Genomic DNA, 18433 nt, shown 5'->3' on the forward strand with positions numbered 1-18433 from the left:
CTGAACAGCAAGTTAGAAAATTAAACTTCGTTTCTGATCGAACTAGAAGGGCGGTTGTACAGCAAACAAGACTCTTAGGTTTCTTTTCAACAAGAGGAGGGGCGGCTGCCCCTCATTGCGCCTTAATAGCTTCGCCCATAACCATATATAAATTCACTATAGTTTTTTTTTTTTCAACTGCTCATCTTCTTGTATAATAATACTTGATACCAAGCCGTGTTCCTAATAAATTGAAAAATCTTCCCCCAATTAGGTTAACAATGCAGAATAGCAGAAACATACAATTTTTTTTTGGTCGATTGAAAAATGCAGTTGCTTACGTCTTAAAAAATAGGCTGGCACCCCCAAAAACCCACTCCACCCCACAAAATAGACCGGCCCAAAGTCCACCCCAGTATCTAGGTCAGCCCAGAATGGGCTGAGTGAGGAATCGGCCTATTTCATGTTAGCCACAACTGATTTTTTTTTTGCGGCTAGCGCATGGGCGTGCGTTCCAAACTTAAAAAAAAAAAGTCAGAATCTCACCGTGAGCCACGTGTCCACTTTTTTGGGTTTAGAAATGAACTTGCTCTTATATTCGCACTCATCTACCACAAAAAAGTGCATATGCGTATCCACCGCGTCATTAATCCTCTGATTTGTTGGCTATTCAAAGCTTTTATACTGTGAATCAGCGATCAGTACACTGGTTTATTAGCTGTGTATCCACCAAGTCATTAATTCTCTAGTTTGTTGGCTAGTCAAAACTTTTATACTGTGAATCAGTGATCAATACACTGGTTTATTAGCTAGGTTGTTTCCATGCATATTTCAACCCTAGCTATATCACACACTAGTTTGGAAGCCATGGATGTAGTGACCTGTTTTGTGCCACTAAAAGTCCCATACCCTCTATTACCAGCACATAACAATGTGTCAATTGGGGCGAGAGTTTTCAATCAACTTGGAACCCGAAACAAAACGCCATATGTTCTTGTATAATTGGAGAAGTGTTTTTTTTTTCAAGTGTCCTTTTAATTGTGTAATAACATGTGATGTTCCGCTCCGTATTTCGTTCACACTGAAAAATTTCTTAAATTGAGCTAGTCGTGATGCCACATTTATCTTCTTCGCTTTTGTGAGTTAATGTACTCGAGGTGGAAGTAAGAATAACGAAACCCTAACTCAATTCATTGACAAAAATGGTTCTGTTAACTCGATCCATATAAGTACAACGTAACAATAAGTGTTTTATTTTAAATCTATAGAGTACTAAATGCATTGTCTACACATCGATCATACTTAGCTTGACACTAGTCTTACATGGAAGTCTCGTACTCTTCTTTGCGTCAAATATCATCAAACTAAATTTGCTAGCTTTATATCGATTTCAAGTTATTTCAGACATAGTCTATCCTTAATTAAAATTTAAAAGTTAAGAATATTATAATAATTATTGTCATATCTTATTTTCATTTTCAAGTTTGATTTTTTTTTAGTTAACACTATCGATCATAAATTCATAAGTAAAAGCAACGCATGTGTTCACAAATGTCAACTACACATATGCACAATATATGCTTATGAAATGTACATGCCAAGTTCAAATTCATCCATAAGATCTTCATATATTGTTCGTTAAGAAGCTCTTGTGTGTCCCACATATAATGCCACCTATATCTCACGACCCACCACTAGAATTCGTCTTGACTAATAAAGCAGACTTTAATGTGATAATTTTCTTTTTTTTTTTCTTTGTGAAGATAGTTTTTCCGTTGAAGGCATTATTTATCACACTTATTCTGCTAAAAGAAAAATTCTGAAAAAAGAAAACAATTTACTGAGGCTCGCATTTTATTTTATTTTTACTATCCGTAATGTTTTTCGGGCAACATATCTTTCTAATATTATAAAACTTTGTTCTCGATTTCACGTTGTTGTTTTTTTGTTGGGATTTCACGTTAGTTTAAATCGTATATCACGTCTCATCGAGTTGGTCGGGCAACAAGCACACTCACCAAGAACACTTGCAGGTACCCTCTGCTACTCCACCTCCAGCAATTTCCATCTCGGTTAAAAAATTGGAGTTAATATTATATTAAAATTAAGACAAGTGAAGATTATCGTTAAGTCATAATTGAATCATCATCAGGCAGCAGCGGCAGAAACCGTTGTATTCTCTTAAATGTTAAGGAAATCTATATATACAAAATTTTCATAAATTAGAGACATGATTTTTTATTAATAATAAATTAATGTGTTTAATTGTTTTTATTAATAATATATTATATAATTTGTAATTATAATCTAACAAGTTATTCTATCTATCATTACTCTTTCTTTTCTTTCTGTTTTCTTTTATCTATCACTGTCCATCTAGAACTAGAAGAGGACATAATAATATAGCAGCAGCAGAAGAAGAAGATAAGCTTGTCTGGTTGTAATACGTTGATGGAGGAAATATACAGATTGCAATCAATGGCCGACTACGGGGACACAGGGTTTCAATCGACGGCGGAGTACGAAAACAGGGCGGCGTTGATGACGCCGGAGAATCTGATCCTTCCGCTGGATTACCGCAGCCTGCTGGTCTCGTCCGGAGCCTTTCGGGAGCACAATCACCACCATCATCAACGGGAGGCGATGTTCGGATCAAACGACTCCGTGTTGTACTCGGCAGCGTCAGAAGCCGCTTCGACAACAATCGTGCAACGCGAGGTGGACGTGTTCGGCGCCATCAAAGCCAGAATCGCGTCGCATCCGACTTACCCTAGGCTCATTCACGCATACATCGAGTGCCAGAAGGTGAACAAATACCTAATTAATTATTATTTAATTAGTATGAAATTTTGTTAATATGAAGACTTGTGAATGTTTTTATCTTATTTGTAGGTTGGGGCGTCGCCGGAAATCGCGGGTTTCTTGGACGAAATCCGACGAAAAAACGACTTGTACAAGAAGCAGGGAGACTACTCTTGCAATTCTAGTTCGATGTTTTCCTCCACGTGTTTGGGAGCCGATCCCGAGCTCGACGAGTTCATGGTCCCCCCCCTCTCTTTGTTTCTCTTTTTTCTTTTTACTAGATTTTATTGTCTTTTAATTGGAATTTTTTGTTTGTTCTTTCCTGTCTCTCTCCGTTGTATATAGGAAACCTACTGCGACATGTTGGTGAAGTACAAATCAGATCTATCCAGGACTTTTGATGAAGCCACCACTTTTTTAAGCAAGATCGAAACGCAACTCACCAATCTCTGCACTTCTTCATCATCTGCTCGTGTCTCTTCCTCCGTTAGAATCCTCTCCGGTCAGTCTCTCTCTCTCTCTCTCTCTCTCTCTCTCTCCCTAATGGTGCAGGATAGCGTTAGATTTGGCTTATGTTAGCATAATCTTATTTCCAGTACTAGTACACGAAGTATAACAGCCATTGGTTTCCTAGTCGAGCCCTCTGGTATCATGGTGACCTGGTCTATCTATCTCGCTCTCTCTCTCTCTCTCTCTCTCTCTCTCTTATGATGATTATGCGAGCTGCCCACTTACTGAGAACTAGAAAACATATACATGCTCGCAGAATAACGGACGTTTTTTATCATATATATATGTGCGTGTTTGTGTGGCAGTAATCAAATAAACAAACACCTAGCTGGCCACAAAAACCCTAGTACCTCTACAAGGGAAAGAAACCCTTTTGTCTTAAGCATATATTTTCAATCCTAGGCTTGCTAGCTGTTCTTCGGAATTCTAATCTGGAAACGGTTCATTGTTATATCTTATCATCGCCTGTCTTCCCTCTCTCTCTCCCCCTCTCTCTCTCTCTCCACACATTTTGTGCCTGTATGTGTTTCTAAATCCACCCTGGTTGTTTGTTGCTTGTTGTGTTAGGTTTCCACCCAAAGACGCCATATAAACCAGCTTGAAAAGCTAAATCTTTTATTTTTTGTTTCAAAGATTCTGACTTTGACGTTTCAGAGATTTGTAGTCTCATGAGACTCCAATAGTTGTTTGATTGTGTCGTCCAGTGTCCATTCAAATGTTTCTTTTTTGTAATATATCGTCCTTCTTAACTTAGTTCTTTTTCACATGCTCATAATCTATATCAATCCCTAACCATGTTTCTTATTTTTACTTTTCCTTTCATTCTGTGACATGTTCAGTTTTCAAGTTGAAACTCATGTATTCTGGACTGTCAACTTCATAGCATAAGCTAGAAATTAGAGATCATGATTGATATTTACTTGATCTAGTGCATGCATGTTAATGTTAAGTTGGATGATCTTATTAAGGGCATCCATATTACAATCAATACATAAATCTGTATATATTTATCTATTTATGGGTGTTACATTTTCTGAATATAATTAAAGTGATCAAACAAATTTGGTGGCAAATGTGCACCGAATAGCTCAGTTTATTTTTAAAAACAGAAGAAGAGTCCTTGTAGTTTTTGTTTTGGGGGCTCACACATCCTTGATAAACTTCTGTTCATTGATTTTTTTTCAATTCATTCGATCCGATAATCAAAAAATTAAAAGAATGAAAAATATAAAAATAGATGTGTGAATTATCATTGTTGAGCAAGTATGTTGGGGAACCAGATTTAGTGTAAGACTACTCAACTGATATCTTAATTAGTCAGTTTCCTTTATTTTGGAGTGGATATGCAGGCATGTCAAGTAATGGTGTGTAGTCAGGTTCCTTTATTGATTCTCAAGTTCCAAAACTGCATGAATAGTAATTGGCTTGTATTGTATGCAGCGAAACTTGGAAAAGGATACTCGCTGGATCTTGTTTCTGAGGATCCTAGGATCCTGTAATTATGTTTATTTATCGTACATTATGCGATTAGTTTTCGTTAGTTATTATTTATATTTAATTTTAAATTTTAAATGATTTATGACCACACGATGTATAATAAACGAACACGATTATAAGATTTCTAAGATCTCTAGAAAAATGATCCGGCGAGAATCCTTTTCCGTGAAACTTAACTTCTTATATATATATTTTTATATTAGAATCAAATCTATATGTACTTCCGTTGGCCATGATCATTAGAAAGAAAAGTGAATTAACTAGCTAACTTATATAGGAATCTTACTAATCACGTGAGAGCATATCATACACTGTCGTCTGAATTACATTTGTCTAAAGAATTGATTTTTTCCCATCTTTTTTAACCTCTAGCACACTCTCTCTTGTTAAGTTATTGAATTGAACAAAATGTATAAAAGAGTACATAAATCGCTCATCTTGTTGATAATAACGAAGAATTCCTTTTGTTACTCCATTACTTAATTGAGCAAAGATTTGTACATTTAAGCATCTCAATCAGAGTAAAGTTGTGGTTATTTCCATTTGCACGAGCGTGGAGCTTTTGCATCCGGAATGCGAGTAGTAGGCCTTAGACATTGAAAAAGGGTGGTGGATGATTAAAATTAATCTGTATCTGTGGTGAAGTGTCATCGTAATCTTGTATGTTATGGTTGGCAACTATTATTATTATTTTTTATGGAAGTACATAATACCTTTTCAGCGATGTGGTTTCGTATTTAATTGGCCTCATGCTCTCACTACTGTATCAGTAGATTCTTTAACTAATTATCCGAAAGAAAAGGGAGAGGAGAACATTTTTCAGCATGCGACCATGGCAGAAGTCCAGTTGGACAAAAACATAACATTGGCATATATTCACGTGCTTTCATGGCTTATCTTGTTGGCTCCTGCATTTGTAAAATTCATGTTTAGTTCTTTTTCAAGACCATTTGATTATTTAGTTCTTTTTAAATGTTATCTTAAAATTTTTCTGTGCTCTTTGAACATCTTTTAACAAATATACCATATACTTTGAAAGTTTCAAATATATGCTATGCGGATCAAGTGATCAATGATTCATTTGTTCAGTTGAAAGTTCTTTAGAGCTGCCTTGCTCCACTTAAAGAAGTGTTCGATCCTGTGGAACTTTGTATGATAAATCATGTTCCAAGTACTTGTGCTGTTTTCAACTTTTTATTGATTTGAAGTGTTGAGCTCATTTGCCAAGTAAAATATATAGATCTTTGCATATAACGTTTAGTAGCCATAGAATATTGCTGATTTGTTGTACTATGGAATAGGCCTATGATACGAATCTTTATTTATTTGTTTGATGGTTGTGGCATTAGAGCAAGGCTTGTCAACGTGCTATATTCATTCATAGCACATTTCCTGAGGTAGCTATATGCCGGTAACATGTGACATTGTTGCTGTATATATGATACAGAGCATAATTTCGATATCTGAGTTGCATGTTCTCGTTGTGCCAACTACTCTTTTCACACATTAATGTAAGAGAGAATGACACAATCTGGTGTTCCAAACTTCCAATAGCCCGTTCTCGTTGTGTCACCGTCTCCTTAAAAATAGCATGAAACGAGAGTGACGCAATCTAGAGTTTTATTTGCTATGCCTTTTCATTTTTACATGCTTTTGTCTTCGTTTTTGTTGTTGTATGCTGCCAAATTTTACTGATAATACAAGAGTGAAATACTAGATGGTCGAGAGTATAAGCTTTTACCCAGTGGAATGTTGAATGCAACTTGGATGATATGTTAGTCTCTCTAAACCTAACAGAGCACGTTTAATTTACAATATTTTGTATGTGTATCTGGTAAAATGGCAGTTAACTGGATAATAAAGGTTACTGCTACTGCTACAACTGTGTATGGAAGAAGGAAGATAACTTTATAGTATAGTATACCCCGCGTCTAGCGGGTGTTCGAAGTTTACTCCACACATATTCCCATGTACTCCCACAGTTTACGCTGAGAGGAGCTTTTATGTCTCTCTCTCTCTCTCTCTTTTATGTCTCTCTCTCTCTCTCTCTCTCGGGTTTCCGGCCAGTACTGGCACTTGTGCTTAAGTGCTTGTCATTTCCGTGGACATCTCTTCTGTAGTGGGTCTTTGCGTTTCATTATTGCTTCATACGTGTCTGCTCACTACACGTACTTCTGCGTTGCAGCGGGGTCCCCTAAACGCAATCCTGTTCTCTCCGCTTCATCAAACCCTATCACCTTCAAACTTCTTTTTTCTTCCCAAGGGCGGTAACGTTTTAGGAGGGATGTATTCATCGAATTACGGTGGCCATGGCGTCTTAAAATACTACTTTCACGCAGAGTTTTATAATTGGCTTGTACAAATTTCCAAGAATGCCATGACGATTGTGCACCCGTTTCATAAACATCTTGCTCCAAGAGCAGAAAGCTTGCTGGACGGCTATAAATTAAGATTTCATGTGATCTAATATCTTAGTATATATGATTTTAAATATCTACTCATGTGTTTTTGGTTTGAAATTTTTTTTCTTTTAATTATTGTAATAGTTTTAAACTCTCATATTTTGTTAATAAAAATAATTTAAAAAATCTAAAAATTAAGGGGTGTGGACGTCCAAGAAGAAGTAATTTACATACCAAGCACCGGTAGAAATAGGAAACCTAATAATGTAATACCTGGGCATCCTTTAGGGTTTGCCTCTGGTGAAAGTTCGCCATTGTCACCGACTTGCCCACTCACCAACACATGCACGGAGCTGATGTGCTGTGTCGTATGTGTGTCAGTTTCGATTTGATTGAAGGACCCGTCAGTCTTGTCCATTCTGAGTCTCTGACATTGTTGTCTCTCCTTTCCTCGAAGTCTTAGGCGAGCTGACAAACAATGGACTGTTTTCGGTATTTAGGTGTACCGGCTAACAATGCAACCCACAAGCTCTGGGATAGAGAGAATGGCACTCTATAGTGCCTTGGAAAACTAGCTCATGGTGTGGGACCCTTGCTCCTCCGTTCGCTTTTTCCTTTTAATTTTATCGGAAATATGCAGGAGAAACACGTCTGTGTTATGGTACACTGTGCAAATGGATCATACTACGTGTAATTTATCTTCACATACCGTTGTATACAATAGACATTAGTTTTCACGGTGACAAAATACATGTGCTCTATATAAGTTGCACTGAATCTTTAGTCACCAAATGCAAGTACGACAATCACTTTTAGATAGTTAGCTTGAGATTTCATAACCGTAAGGCATGTGCTTCAGTGTAAACTTGAAAACTTTATCCCATTCGGGAAAATTGCCAATCATACAGACAGGAATTTTGACATGAGAACACAGAAATCATGAATGTTTAATTAGCACATTGTTATTATGCATTGAAATTGTCCAGGCGTAAAAGTCTTACTAGGGGTTTTTTTTTTTCCTCAAGATGTGAGTTTAGTACAACTCTCCGAGAAGAAAATAATATTGTCTAGTGTAGCTGTATTATATAGCACCCTATTGGTATTGAAATGGATTTAAAGGTTTAATTGATATAAGCTGATGGACAATGTTGGTGATCAGATGAAGGTGGTGGCATGTCATCGGATGAGGATTTCAGCGGAGGCGAAATAGATGTGCAGGAAGCTCAGCAAAGAGGTGAAGATCGAGATCTCAAGGATCGGCTTATGCGTAGGTTTGGCAGTCATCTCGGAACCTTGAAGCTCGAATTCTCCAAGAAGAAGAAGAAAGGAAAGCTGCCGAAAGAAGCAAGGCAAACGTTACTTGATTGGTGGAGTGTTCATTATAAATGGCCATATCCAACGGTACTTAAACCTCTCGTCTCGCATTATAACACGTAGTTTAATAACTCCACATGGCGATACAGTCACACCTCAATATTTTTCATATACTCGCCTAATGAAATTGTTTGATAATCACTGTGGTTTCTTTTTCTTCCTTTGCTCTAATTTCATTCAGGAGGCTGATAAGATTGCGCTAGCGGAATCTACGGGGCTGGATCAGAGGCAAATTAACAACTGGTTTATAAATCAGCGTAAGCGTCATTGGAGACCATCGGAGAACATGCAGTTGGCGATGATGAATGATCTTACTGGACCATTCTTTACAGATGAATGAGGTGCATGCATCTTACTGGACCATTCTTAATTAAACTTCTGTCCTGGTAATTTATATGTGCATGATCCGGAAAACGCAAACTTTACTGACATTCCTCAATCAATCTACCCCATCTCTAAGATGATTAGGGGGAATGTGATTGTAATTTGCTTTAATGTTATACTCTTATGGAATTTGACCACGGTTGGTAACGAATGAAGTGCTTACATGCCCTTGCTATCACTTGCAAATGATCCATCCTCAAACGCAAAACTCGTACTCCTAAATTTCAGAATTCTAGGGCACCAACTTTTATCCTAACTAGTGTAACAACATATGATTTCTTTCTTCCTTTTCCTAATGAATTTTGCCCTAATAAATGCAAATTTGAGCCGATTCAAGTTCACTAGAATAGTGTACTTATTCTTCTGCACTCGATCTTCATACTTGTAATTTAGATAAATTTAATGAAGTATATTACTTGTATTAAAGCAAAAAAACCTAATCAGTATGCCCCAAAATATGAGTGCTATAATCAACTAAGAAAAGTGATCAAAACCATTCATTTCTCTTCCAAATATTGGTAGAGGTAATGAGATCGAATATGCATTTTTTATTTATAAAAAAAAAACACGCGAAACATGTTTGCTTATATAAAATGAGTATTGAAGTGATTTTGATTGTTGAGTGTTTACGAACTCATGAAATTAAAAAATTGCTGGTTTCATATAACAATTCACAACCTTCCAAACATTAAGTAAACATATTGTGAAATCTTTAATGTAACATAATGCTTCAAGAATCAAGAATCAAATCAATTAGAAAGTCTGATTGGTATTGGTCATATCTCCTTTCCTTTCCCTCTTTTTTTTTTTTTTTTCATTATCTGATTCATGACTTCCCCATTCAAATAAGTAGGCACGCAATAAAAATTTGAAGATCGAAGTAGTTTCTTGGATGAAGATTCTCTCCCCTTCTAATCTCTCTCCCCTTCGCTCCCTTTCTGCTTGAATAGTTACGGTTAAGCCACGTCAACGTTTTATATTTATTGTTTTTTACAGACAATAAGACAAAAAGTAAAGTGTGAGAGGAGGGGAAGGAAGTGGATGGGAATAAGAAGGGAGAGAATCATACTCCGTAGTTTCTCACCATGTAAAACCTGACCCAAACTGAATTATATAATGGGTTATGCTTAAAATCTGAGGCCATGCATCACTATTGGGCTAGACTGAGATGGCTTACCTACATTGGGCTTACTTTAGAACCGACGACCCGTAATTTACCGGAATAGGGCCCCCTTATCCGATCACAGATCTCAGAAAAACGGGTGTATCTCTGATTCGGTAACTGACATGGCTTCGCTTCAGCTTCAACTTCCATTCTCTGCCGCTCCGTGCCTACCCAATTCCCGGTTCAGACGCAGTCCGGTCCGGTCCTCCACCGAACGCCAGGCGCTCTTTAACCGCATTGCTCCTGTCTACGATAACGTTCGATTTTTTTTTTCTTCAGTTGCAGTGTCACTTTTTCTTTGATTGTTAATGTTGAATCTGTCTAAATATTGATCTTCCGTTTTTATTTTTGGAATAATTCTTAGTTAAATGATTTGTTGAGCTTGGGTCAGCATCGAATATGGAAAAGAATGGCAGTTTCGTGGAGCGGGTAAGAATTAAAATTAACTGACTATTTTTTGGTGGAATATATATTTGGGTCTCTGAATTTCAAGTTTTTGAATTTTGGGTTGCAGAGCAAAAATGGGGGAGAGTGTGTTGGATTTGTGCTGTGGGAGTGGGGATTTAGCGTTTCTCTTGTCTGAGAAAGTTGGGTCCAATGGCAAGGTTCGTTCTTTGATGTAATTTGCTGAAAGATTGGTAATTTAATTTGAATATGAGCTGTTGTTTGTGATTGGGATTGTAAAATCTGGCTTGCATTGGCAGGTGATTGGTCTTGATTTCTCGAAGAAGCAGTTGTCAGTTGCTTCTTCGCGGCAGAAGTTGAAGTCGAAAGCCTGCTACTTGAACATTGAGTGAGCACTGGTAAATCTAGTGGTCGATCAACTAAAAATGTTTGAAATTTAACCCGGGGTTTTGAAAATGTTTTATCTTTTTCACCTCGTTCGTTTTACGCGAAACACTCTAAGTAGATACTGAATTGCTAATCAGCATTACATTAATGTGAATAATCGATCATGTTATGCGTTGCATCTTGTTAGGTGGGTTGAAGGTGATGCAACTGAATTGCCGTTTTCTGACGGTCACTTTGATGCCATCACTATGGCTTATGGGCTAAGAAATGTAGTAGACAAACACAAGGCCATGGAGGAAATTTTTAGAGTTTTGAAAGCAGGTTCCATTCCCTCTCTCTCATTTTCACTTGATGAAGTTGTAGTTCTAGGTAGGTCAGTTTTTCTCATTTTTGCTTGGCATCACAGGCTCAAGGGTATCGATCCTTGACTTCAATAAAAGCACCAATCCAATTGTTTCATCAGTTCAGGTACTCATAACCAGATACAATAAGTTTTTGTCTTCTAAAGCGTAGACCAATTTGACCATTCTATTTTTATTTTGGCAAACAAGTGCTGAATGCTTCATGATTCAACTTTTGCTAGGACTTGATGATTGACAATGTTGTTGTCCCCGTGGCATCTGGTTTTGGACTTGAGGAGGATTACAAGTATTTAAAAATTTCAATCACAGAATTCCTGACAGGTGCATTTTCCTTGCTTTTAACTCTTTATTTTTATGGCATCTGCACCTCATGATGTTTTAATCTGTTTAAGCCATCTTTGTACTGCTGTGTTTATACACAGTATCTTCAAATTTTGTGAACTCTTGGGAATTGTTCTGTTTGGAGGCCTTTAGGCATAGGCTTAATAAGTGATCAAGTCGAGTGGTTAAGCGGATAACAGGGTACTAGTTTGTTGATTAAAATCTTTCTGTGAACACAGGGGACGAGTTGGAGAAGCTGGCTTTAGATGTAGGTTTTTCCAATGCCAGATATTATGAGATTGGCGGAAGCCTCATGGGGAACTTAGTAGCCACCCGATAGGTTGATTCATGTATGCTATTTTCAAATTGTGTCTTGTTGAACATAAAATATGTGCCTTTGGGAAATAAGAAAGATGTTGTGCCTCAAACATTTCTGTTCATTTGTTCTCTCACAGTTCTGAATATCAGTCGAGCATGTCTCAAGATCAATTTTACTTCTACAAATGACAACGAAAATATTGCTCATACTGTCTGGCTCTGAAAACTGAGAAAAAAAAAATTGCTTTCTCTTGAAGTCTCGCTCAACAATTCTCTCAGTTAGTCAAAATTGGCCTTGTCATTAGACGTGTCTCTGACTGAGCCGAGCAGGGCTGAGGTGCAGCCTGAGATTCCTTGGCTCCTTCAGAGGAAAACTAAGTGCTCGCAATCCTTGGAAATATGTGAAACCTTTCGTTTTCACTGTGTTGTGATCACCTAGGATAGAAAGAACTATGTGAAACACTCGCAACTGAAGAAGCACCATCTGCATTTAGAGGGTAACATTGGTCGTCGCCGTTGTCATTGAGTTCCATGGTCTTTTCATCTATAAAAGGTGGATTGGCAGGTGGAGGAAGGTCCAGCTCCTTCTTTGTTAGCATCTGCAGCGCCTTTGACATTGTTGGTCGTAAAGAGGGACTCTCTTGGGTGCATAGAAGTCCTATCTGGACCACTCTGAATATCTCATCCTTAAAGTTGTCATGGAAATTTTGCGACATTAAGTTTGGGTCGTATAGTTCCTCTACAGTCCCTGCTTGAAAGTGCTTCCAGGTCTGTTCGGACAAAAAGCACAGGAACAATGAACTAAGGATGAGGATCTACTTTATACTGCAAATTCGAAGATCAAATTGTTTTGTGAAGGGAAAAAAGGAAGAATTTATTGGGAAATTTACAATTATAACTATGCCGTCTGAGTACTCTGCAGATGTGCTCCTGTTGTTCTGCCTTCCAGTGATGATCTCCAATATAAGCACTCCGAAGCTGTAGACATCTGCCTTTTCTGTCAACTGGCCATGAGCTAGGTATTCAGGAGCCATATATCCCCTGAGGTTAAATTACAAATACTGGTAAGCTTAACATTTTCGGAGTGTACTTCGTTTATCTTCACTAAAACAACCTGAAATATTACTATAAATAAGCTTACAATGTTCCTGCAATGGCTGTGCTGATGTGACTCTTATCTTCCTCGAAAGACCTGGCCAACCCAAAATCTGCAATTTTAGCACGAAGCCTTGAATCCAAAAGGATGTTGCTGGCCTTTATGTCTCTGTGAATAATCCTTGTTTTCGAGTTGTCATGAAGGTAGACTAAACCTTCTGCTGTCCCAACAATGATCTCATATCTCCTCTCCCAGTTAAGTGTTTTAGCCCTTTCTTGATCTGTTAAAATTTGTCGAAAACATTGAGAGAAGTTCAGAAGCATGCATGGCATATCACCAGTTAGGATTTGTATAAATCAACGTAAATCTATGAAATTACCGAAGATGAAGCGATCTAGACTTCTGTTTGGTAGGTATTCATAGACGAGAAGGCTTTCAGGTCCCGCACAACAACAACCCAGCAACCTGACCAAGTTTTTGTGTTCGACGCTGCTTATAATGTTGATTTCGTTATAGAAATCTGCTGCTCTGTGCCTGTTGTTGAAGAAAAGCCTCTTCACTGCAATCTCTCTCCCATCAGCCAGAACTCCCTGCTAGGATAAAACCTGTTAGTTTCTGAGATAGAGACATCGGACATACAAGACAAACAAAAGACGAGGAGATAAACTACTTTGTAAACAGTTCCGAAACCTCCTTGCCCAAGCTTGTTGACAATGTCAAAAGACCCTGTGGCCTTTTCAATTGTTGAGTACTTGAAGTTTAAGCTACTGTCATTTAGGGTTTTCGCCCACTTTTCTGCATCATTTGTTCCTGCAAAACCCCGAAAAGCTTTTGGCGGTCGGTAATCTCTTACGTGTGAAATTCCATTTCGTCCATTGTAGACGTTATTAAATTTGCACCATTGATGAAGCAATGCAATAACTAAGTACAATCTGGCTGCATTGCAGAGTTTCAACGAGCTTTTTACCTCTTCTTTTCTTTTGTATATATCTGTGTTTCCAGATATAAAATCCAATGGCTGCTCCAACTACTAAAACCACCAAGGAGCTGATAACTGAAACTACGATGACAATTATGGTACCTGCAACAAAGTTTAGAAGATTAGGTGAGCGAAACTACACACCGGGCTCAATCTCGAGCTACCAAAGCAGCCTACCCTCCACCCACTCAAACCGATAAGAGGAAACCTATGTTAAAGAAAAGGGGTAGAGTTTCATTTACCTCTGGAACTCCCATTTCCCATTTCCTTGTTGAGAAAATCTGTGTCCGAATACCTCATGAAGCACCCGGTGTACAATGCTCGCCCCTCGGACCAAGGCAAGCATCCCAACATTGACGCAGATGCATTCTCTAAACACTGTCTGCAAGAGCTCTCATCCAAAGTTCTCCAGCAATCTGCCAACACGTAAGCCGATTGGTTCGCTGTCCCACTCACACTCACCTCACCCCTTGCATAGCCTCGGTTGCTTGGTGCAGACTCAACCGCACGCCTCACAACCTCCCTTGCTGATTCTCCGAACGCTGAACTCTTCCTTGTCGTGTTCCCACACACGACCCTGTCCTCCGATCCTCTAAACTCATCGTAAAAGCTGTAGTTTTCGGACCTCATGAAGCAACCGTCGAGGTAAATCCGACCCCCATTGTAAGGAAAACATTGGGGAAGCACTGTACGCGCCTCGGCGTAGCATAACACACAGTCTAGAAGAGAAAGATCTCCGTAGCATTGAGCTATGCCATAGTTTGTATCAGGGCCCGAACCGGTTACTGCCACGCCAAAGCCAGAAGTTCGCATTTGTTCACTGATGTTTTCCATCGTACTGACAAAATTCGGAACAAAAACGGTTGTGTTGTGCTCACGTTGGTTGCCGCACATTATTTGGACCGTCTTCGTTCTTGGATCTCCGGCAGCCATTCCTAGGAACAGCAGGATCTTCAGGAGAAGGAAATTTTGTGAAAGAGCTGCAATGTTGCAGTTCTTCATTTTATTTTTTTTTTGGGATGAATTGGAACTTTGATTTAATTTGCAGCTGCCACCATCCAAATTTATATGAAGGAATGTTGTGGAAGATTTAAGGATTGCTGTCAATTGGGCAAATGGGAATCAGGAGTGTAGCTATTACAGAAGAACAGATGGCATAACAGTAGCAATACAACATGGATAAATTGCATTCAGAATTAGGCACCGTCCCTTAAAGTTGGAGGCTTTGAGGAGGTGGTTGGTTTATATTGCTGGGTTTCCATCTCGAAGTCAAAGGGGCAGGTCTTGGATTTTGGGTTCTTATCCGAAACTTGTTGCAGGGATTGCAGCCCCGAGTTTTCTTTGGGTTCACACTTTCACAGTCAACTTAAACAAGAAACGTTTCTTTGATCAGCCTACTGGAGAGAGACTTCCCTACACTATTGTGATGTCATTGGGAGTGGGACAACCTGATAATACAGTGTCATGTCGAGACGATGCACATGACATTATAATATTGATATGAAACAACGCACATTGCATTAAATCAATGATTCAGATGGAATCCTAAAGTGTAGGTGAGTTTATAGTTAGAAATTGTACGACTTTTATGGCACAGATATTAATGCTATGATAATATTTCGTGTCAATAATAAAATATGTTGTTTCTCTTGACATGATAAAAATATCACCACGGATCATACAATGTCATGTCGAGACAATACACATGGCTTTTGCATGAAATCTACACAAGACTGGGACATGAGGTGAGGACAGCTCGGAACATAATAACAAGAAGGGCTCCACAAGCAATCCCAGTTTGGAGAAATTTTTTTGTGACATGAAAACGCGACCTGGTATATCAAATGTCATGATACAGTTGATTGAATTTTTTTTTTTTCAAGTTTCCAATCAATCTCGTACTCCAGCCACATTGAATAATCTCTCCCCAATTTGGACCCCACAGTTTGGATTGAATGTGATAGTAGAAGGTCGGCATTGAATTATAGAGGGAGGGAGGGAGGGAGGAGGAGTGATTCCCTGAACTAAACCACGTAAATATCCAACCATATAAGATCCCACCCAATCCCCACCAAGGTCCCATGACCTCCAGCCAGCCCGCCATTGCCATTTGCCACCAACAGCTCACGTTAAACGTCTAAACTGCTGACGTTATATTATTATATGCTGGTCCCCGGTGATGACTCAAATCAAGATGTTAACTTGTTAAGCAGCTAGCTTAACATCAGCTTAATATCAATACTGTGACAATGGTATCAAGATGTTAACTTATTAAACGTCTAAACTGCTGACGTTATATTATTATATACTAGACATGTTTTTTATTTAGTGGCAATGGTATTAACATATTATTAGTGACATATCGTCAATCCGTTCAAATCAACTTGCTTGAGAAAGCGAGAGCAGACTCAGCAGAAGAAGTCATTAATACAGGCACTTAGACTGGAATAGCTGGTAAATCCAAAAATAAAAGAACTTCTCCCCATGTCCATATTAGCTGCAGGAATACACAGAATCATGGCAGAATGTCTAGGAGTTATATCCTAAATAAAGATATGATTACTCGCAGAATATGTATATATACACTAAACTGTCAAGGAATTCGTAGGCAAAAAATAAACTACAGAAGTTGTAGACAAAGTTTTGAGTGCGTGGAAATTGGTTTTTTTCGTAAAACATGAGACCTATAAATATATATGTACGCGTACCTTTTGTTTTTGCATTAGATGACTGAAACTATGAGTTCCTGCAGGTGAAATGAGATGCTTAATCGAGGCTTTCTGGCTTATGGCTTCTGCTGTTGTGAAATGAAGCTAGACAAAGAGAGAGAGAAGCCAATTCGAATACGTTGAGAAGTCAAAGTGAGCTAGGGCTGTACTGGAAAAGTTCTCTTTGCTTCAACTTCAAACTTTAAATTGAAAGAATGAGGGAGGAGAAGTGGAAACCACGCGGTGTTGGACCGAAAATCCGACAGCTCTCTCTCTCTCTCTCTCTCTCTCTCTCTCTCTATATATATATATATATATATTACAAACAACTATTATATATAGATATAGATATATATCATATATGCAGTGTAGGAGGAGGCGTAGCTATGTTTGGTAGTAGTTGGTGCATTTGACTGTTGTGAGAAACGAATGCCTCCATTTTCCAGTTATTTTACTACTTACACACTTTTGTTAATTTTTGATCATTGATATTCTTCAATTCGTTCGATCCTACAACCGAGAATTGAGTGTAGTGTATGAAAGGTAAAAATAAGTGTGTGGATAACACTACCTTTTTAGTTTTACCTAATGATAATAATAATAATCAAATATCTTGTGATATCTTAGATTAGAGTCATTAGACTTCCTGGTTAAAGAAGTGAGTTGACAATTGAAACTTTTTTTCTCTTTAACAAATAGCATCTAGGTTTTCACATTATCTCTTAGATTCTGCACACGCTATAAACTAGTTTTTAGTTTAATGATATTTTTTTACTTTGTTAGACAAGATATTAAGTTTGATTAGCATGCACGGCGGATATTTATGACAAATTTGACACAGTGTGCTAATAGCAATTTTCTTCTTTTCGTCACAACAATATTCAACAAAGGTTGTTAGCTCAACAAGTTCCTCTGGGAAGATAATGGTGCATCTCGATCCCTTGTTGTCTACTCATAAATAGATCTTTGTCACCGACATATTCAACATGAAAACAAGTCACCACCTACAGTAAGCCAATAACATTTAGTCTTAATCATTACGCCAACTAATTAACATGTTCACACAAATTATATTCCCAGAAATTAATGAAAATACAAAATCAAGTGGGGAAGAATGTTGTTGATAATATATATTTGTTTCTATTTTTAATACTGTTGCTGTTATTATTTTGTAATTATATAAAAAAATATTACATCAACTTGGTGTTTCAAACCGACTATTTGTTATTTTGAATGTTTATCTTTAATCAGTATAATTGTGAACACGGAAAATTCCTGAAACGAAAGAGACAAGAAACGACGTGCACAAACAAAGTATTATGTATTTGATGATTTTGGGTTACAATCTCTCTCTATTTTGATCCTCTGATTCGATCTCCGTAAGGTGTTGATTGGTGGATATTTCGTTGATCCAAGGGCCGTCAAGGCTTGATCTTGGATGAACTGTTGGAAGTTTCTTCAAAGGGTCGTCGGGGCTTGATCTTGAATTGGTGGATGATTGTTGATCCAAAGGGCCGTTTGGGCTTGATCTTGGAAGAACGATGAACGAAGAACGAAGAACACTTTCTTCAAGGGCCGTCGGGGCTTGATCTTGAATTGGTGGATGATTGTTGATCCAAAGGGCCGTTTGGGCTTGATCTTGGAAGAACGATGAACGAAGAACGAAGAGAGCTTTCTCGATTCTTCGGGAACCTGGATGCTTGAGAGCTTCGGAGTTTCAGAGCTTCAGAGCTTCAAGGTGTAA

The 18433-nt window shown here is 38.1% G+C and overlaps 3 protein-coding genes and 1 long non-coding RNA gene across 6 annotated transcripts; 3 read left to right on the plus strand and 1 right to left on the minus strand.

The window, feature by feature from the left end:
• The first annotated feature begins 1738 nt into the window (after positions 1 to 1738).
• Positions 1739 to 9126, plus strand: LOC103403041 (homeobox protein knotted-1-like 6). 2 transcript variants are annotated; one of them, XM_008341852.3, is made up of 6 exons: positions 1739 to 2012; positions 2360 to 2784; positions 2872 to 3021; positions 3127 to 3283; positions 8350 to 8591; positions 8746 to 9126. In XM_008341852.3, exons 2-6 carry the CDS (start codon positions 2431 to 2433, stop codon positions 8902 to 8904), a joined length of 1062 nt encoding a protein of 353 aa, XP_008340074.1. In that variant the 5' UTR covers positions 1739 to 2012; positions 2360 to 2430; the 3' UTR covers positions 8905 to 9126. The 2 variants fall into 2 exon arrangements, with proteins under 2 accessions (XP_008340074.1, XP_070671211.1); XM_070815110.1 differs by lacking the exon at positions 1739 to 2012 and having other exon boundaries at positions 2108 to 2784.
• A 997-nt stretch (positions 9127 to 10123) lies between these two features.
• Positions 10124 to 12016, plus strand: LOC103403043 (2-phytyl-1,4-beta-naphthoquinone methyltransferase, chloroplastic). Its single transcript, XM_008341856.4, has 8 exons — positions 10124 to 10370; positions 10478 to 10542; positions 10628 to 10718; positions 10818 to 10906; positions 11093 to 11226; positions 11312 to 11373; positions 11489 to 11588; positions 11828 to 12016. The coding sequence occupies exons 1-8, from the start codon at positions 10236 to 10238 to the stop codon at positions 11926 to 11928; spliced, it is 777 nt and encodes a 258-aa protein (XP_008340078.1). The 5' UTR covers positions 10124 to 10235; the 3' UTR covers positions 11929 to 12016.
• On the minus strand, positions 12005 to 16980 carry LOC103403042 (cysteine-rich receptor-like protein kinase 2). 2 transcript variants are annotated; one of them, XM_008341855.4, is made up of 8 exons: positions 16690 to 16980; positions 14224 to 15081; positions 13970 to 14083; positions 13673 to 13812; positions 13382 to 13592; positions 13048 to 13282; positions 12797 to 12947; positions 12005 to 12676 (listed from the first exon to the last, which is right to left on the minus strand). In XM_008341855.4, the coding sequence occupies exons 2-8, from the start codon at positions 14981 to 14983 to the stop codon at positions 12338 to 12340; spliced, it is 1950 nt and encodes a 649-aa protein (XP_008340077.2). In that variant the 5' UTR covers positions 14984 to 15081; positions 16690 to 16980; the 3' UTR covers positions 12005 to 12337. The 2 variants fall into 2 exon arrangements, with proteins under 2 accessions (XP_008340077.2, XP_008340076.2); XM_008341854.4 differs by having other exon boundaries at positions 14224 to 15429; positions 16690 to 16978.
• LOC139192700 (uncharacterized) lies at positions 12828 to 13775 on the plus strand. The gene is made up of 2 exons (XR_011576987.1): positions 12828 to 12970; positions 13097 to 13775. It is a non-coding gene; the product is annotated as an uncharacterized lncRNA (long non-coding RNA).
• Positions 16981 to 18433: the final 1453 nt, after the last annotated feature.

The sequence above is a fragment of the Malus domestica genome, chromosome 16 (genome assembly GCF_042453785.1).
Source record: "Malus domestica chromosome 16, GDT2T_hap1".
In the NCBI taxonomy this organism is placed as follows: domain Eukaryota; kingdom Viridiplantae; phylum Streptophyta; class Magnoliopsida; order Rosales; family Rosaceae; genus Malus; species Malus domestica.

Excerpts from the sequence above, each read along its gene's own strand:
- LOC103403043 (XM_008341856.4), top strand. The coding sequence starts at position 10,236 with ATGGCTTCGCTTCAGCTTCAACTTCCATTCTCTGCCGCTCCGTGCCTA. Across the intron at positions 10,371-10,477 it reads TTGCTCCTGTCTACGATAAC|TTAAATGATTTGTTGAGCTT; the intron begins GTTCGATTTTTT and ends AATAATTCTTAG. Across the intron at positions 11,374-11,488 it reads CAATTGTTTCATCAGTTCAG|GACTTGATGATTGACAATGT; the intron begins GTACTCATAACC and ends AACTTTTGCTAG.
- LOC103403042 (XM_008341855.4), bottom strand. The coding sequence starts at position 14,983 with ATGAAGAACTGCAACATTGCAGCTCTTTCACAAAATTTCCTTCTCCTG. Across the intron at positions 14,084-14,223 it reads GGGAAATGGGAGTTCCAGAG|GTACCATAATTGTCATCGTA; the intron begins GTAAATGAAACT and ends ACTTTGTTGCAG. Across the intron at positions 13,593-13,672 it reads GTTTCGGAACTGTTTACAAA|GGAGTTCTGGCTGATGGGAG; the intron begins GTAGTTTATCTC and ends TTATCCTAGCAG.
- LOC103403041 (XM_008341852.3), top strand. The coding sequence starts at position 2,431 with ATGGAGGAAATATACAGATTGCAATCAATGGCCGACTACGGGGACACA. Across the intron at positions 3,022-3,126 it reads CCGAGCTCGACGAGTTCATG|GAAACCTACTGCGACATGTT; the intron begins GTCCCCCCCCTC and ends CGTTGTATATAG. Across the intron at positions 3,284-8,349 it reads CTCCGTTAGAATCCTCTCCG|ATGAAGGTGGTGGCATGTCA; the intron begins GTCAGTCTCTCT and ends GTTGGTGATCAG.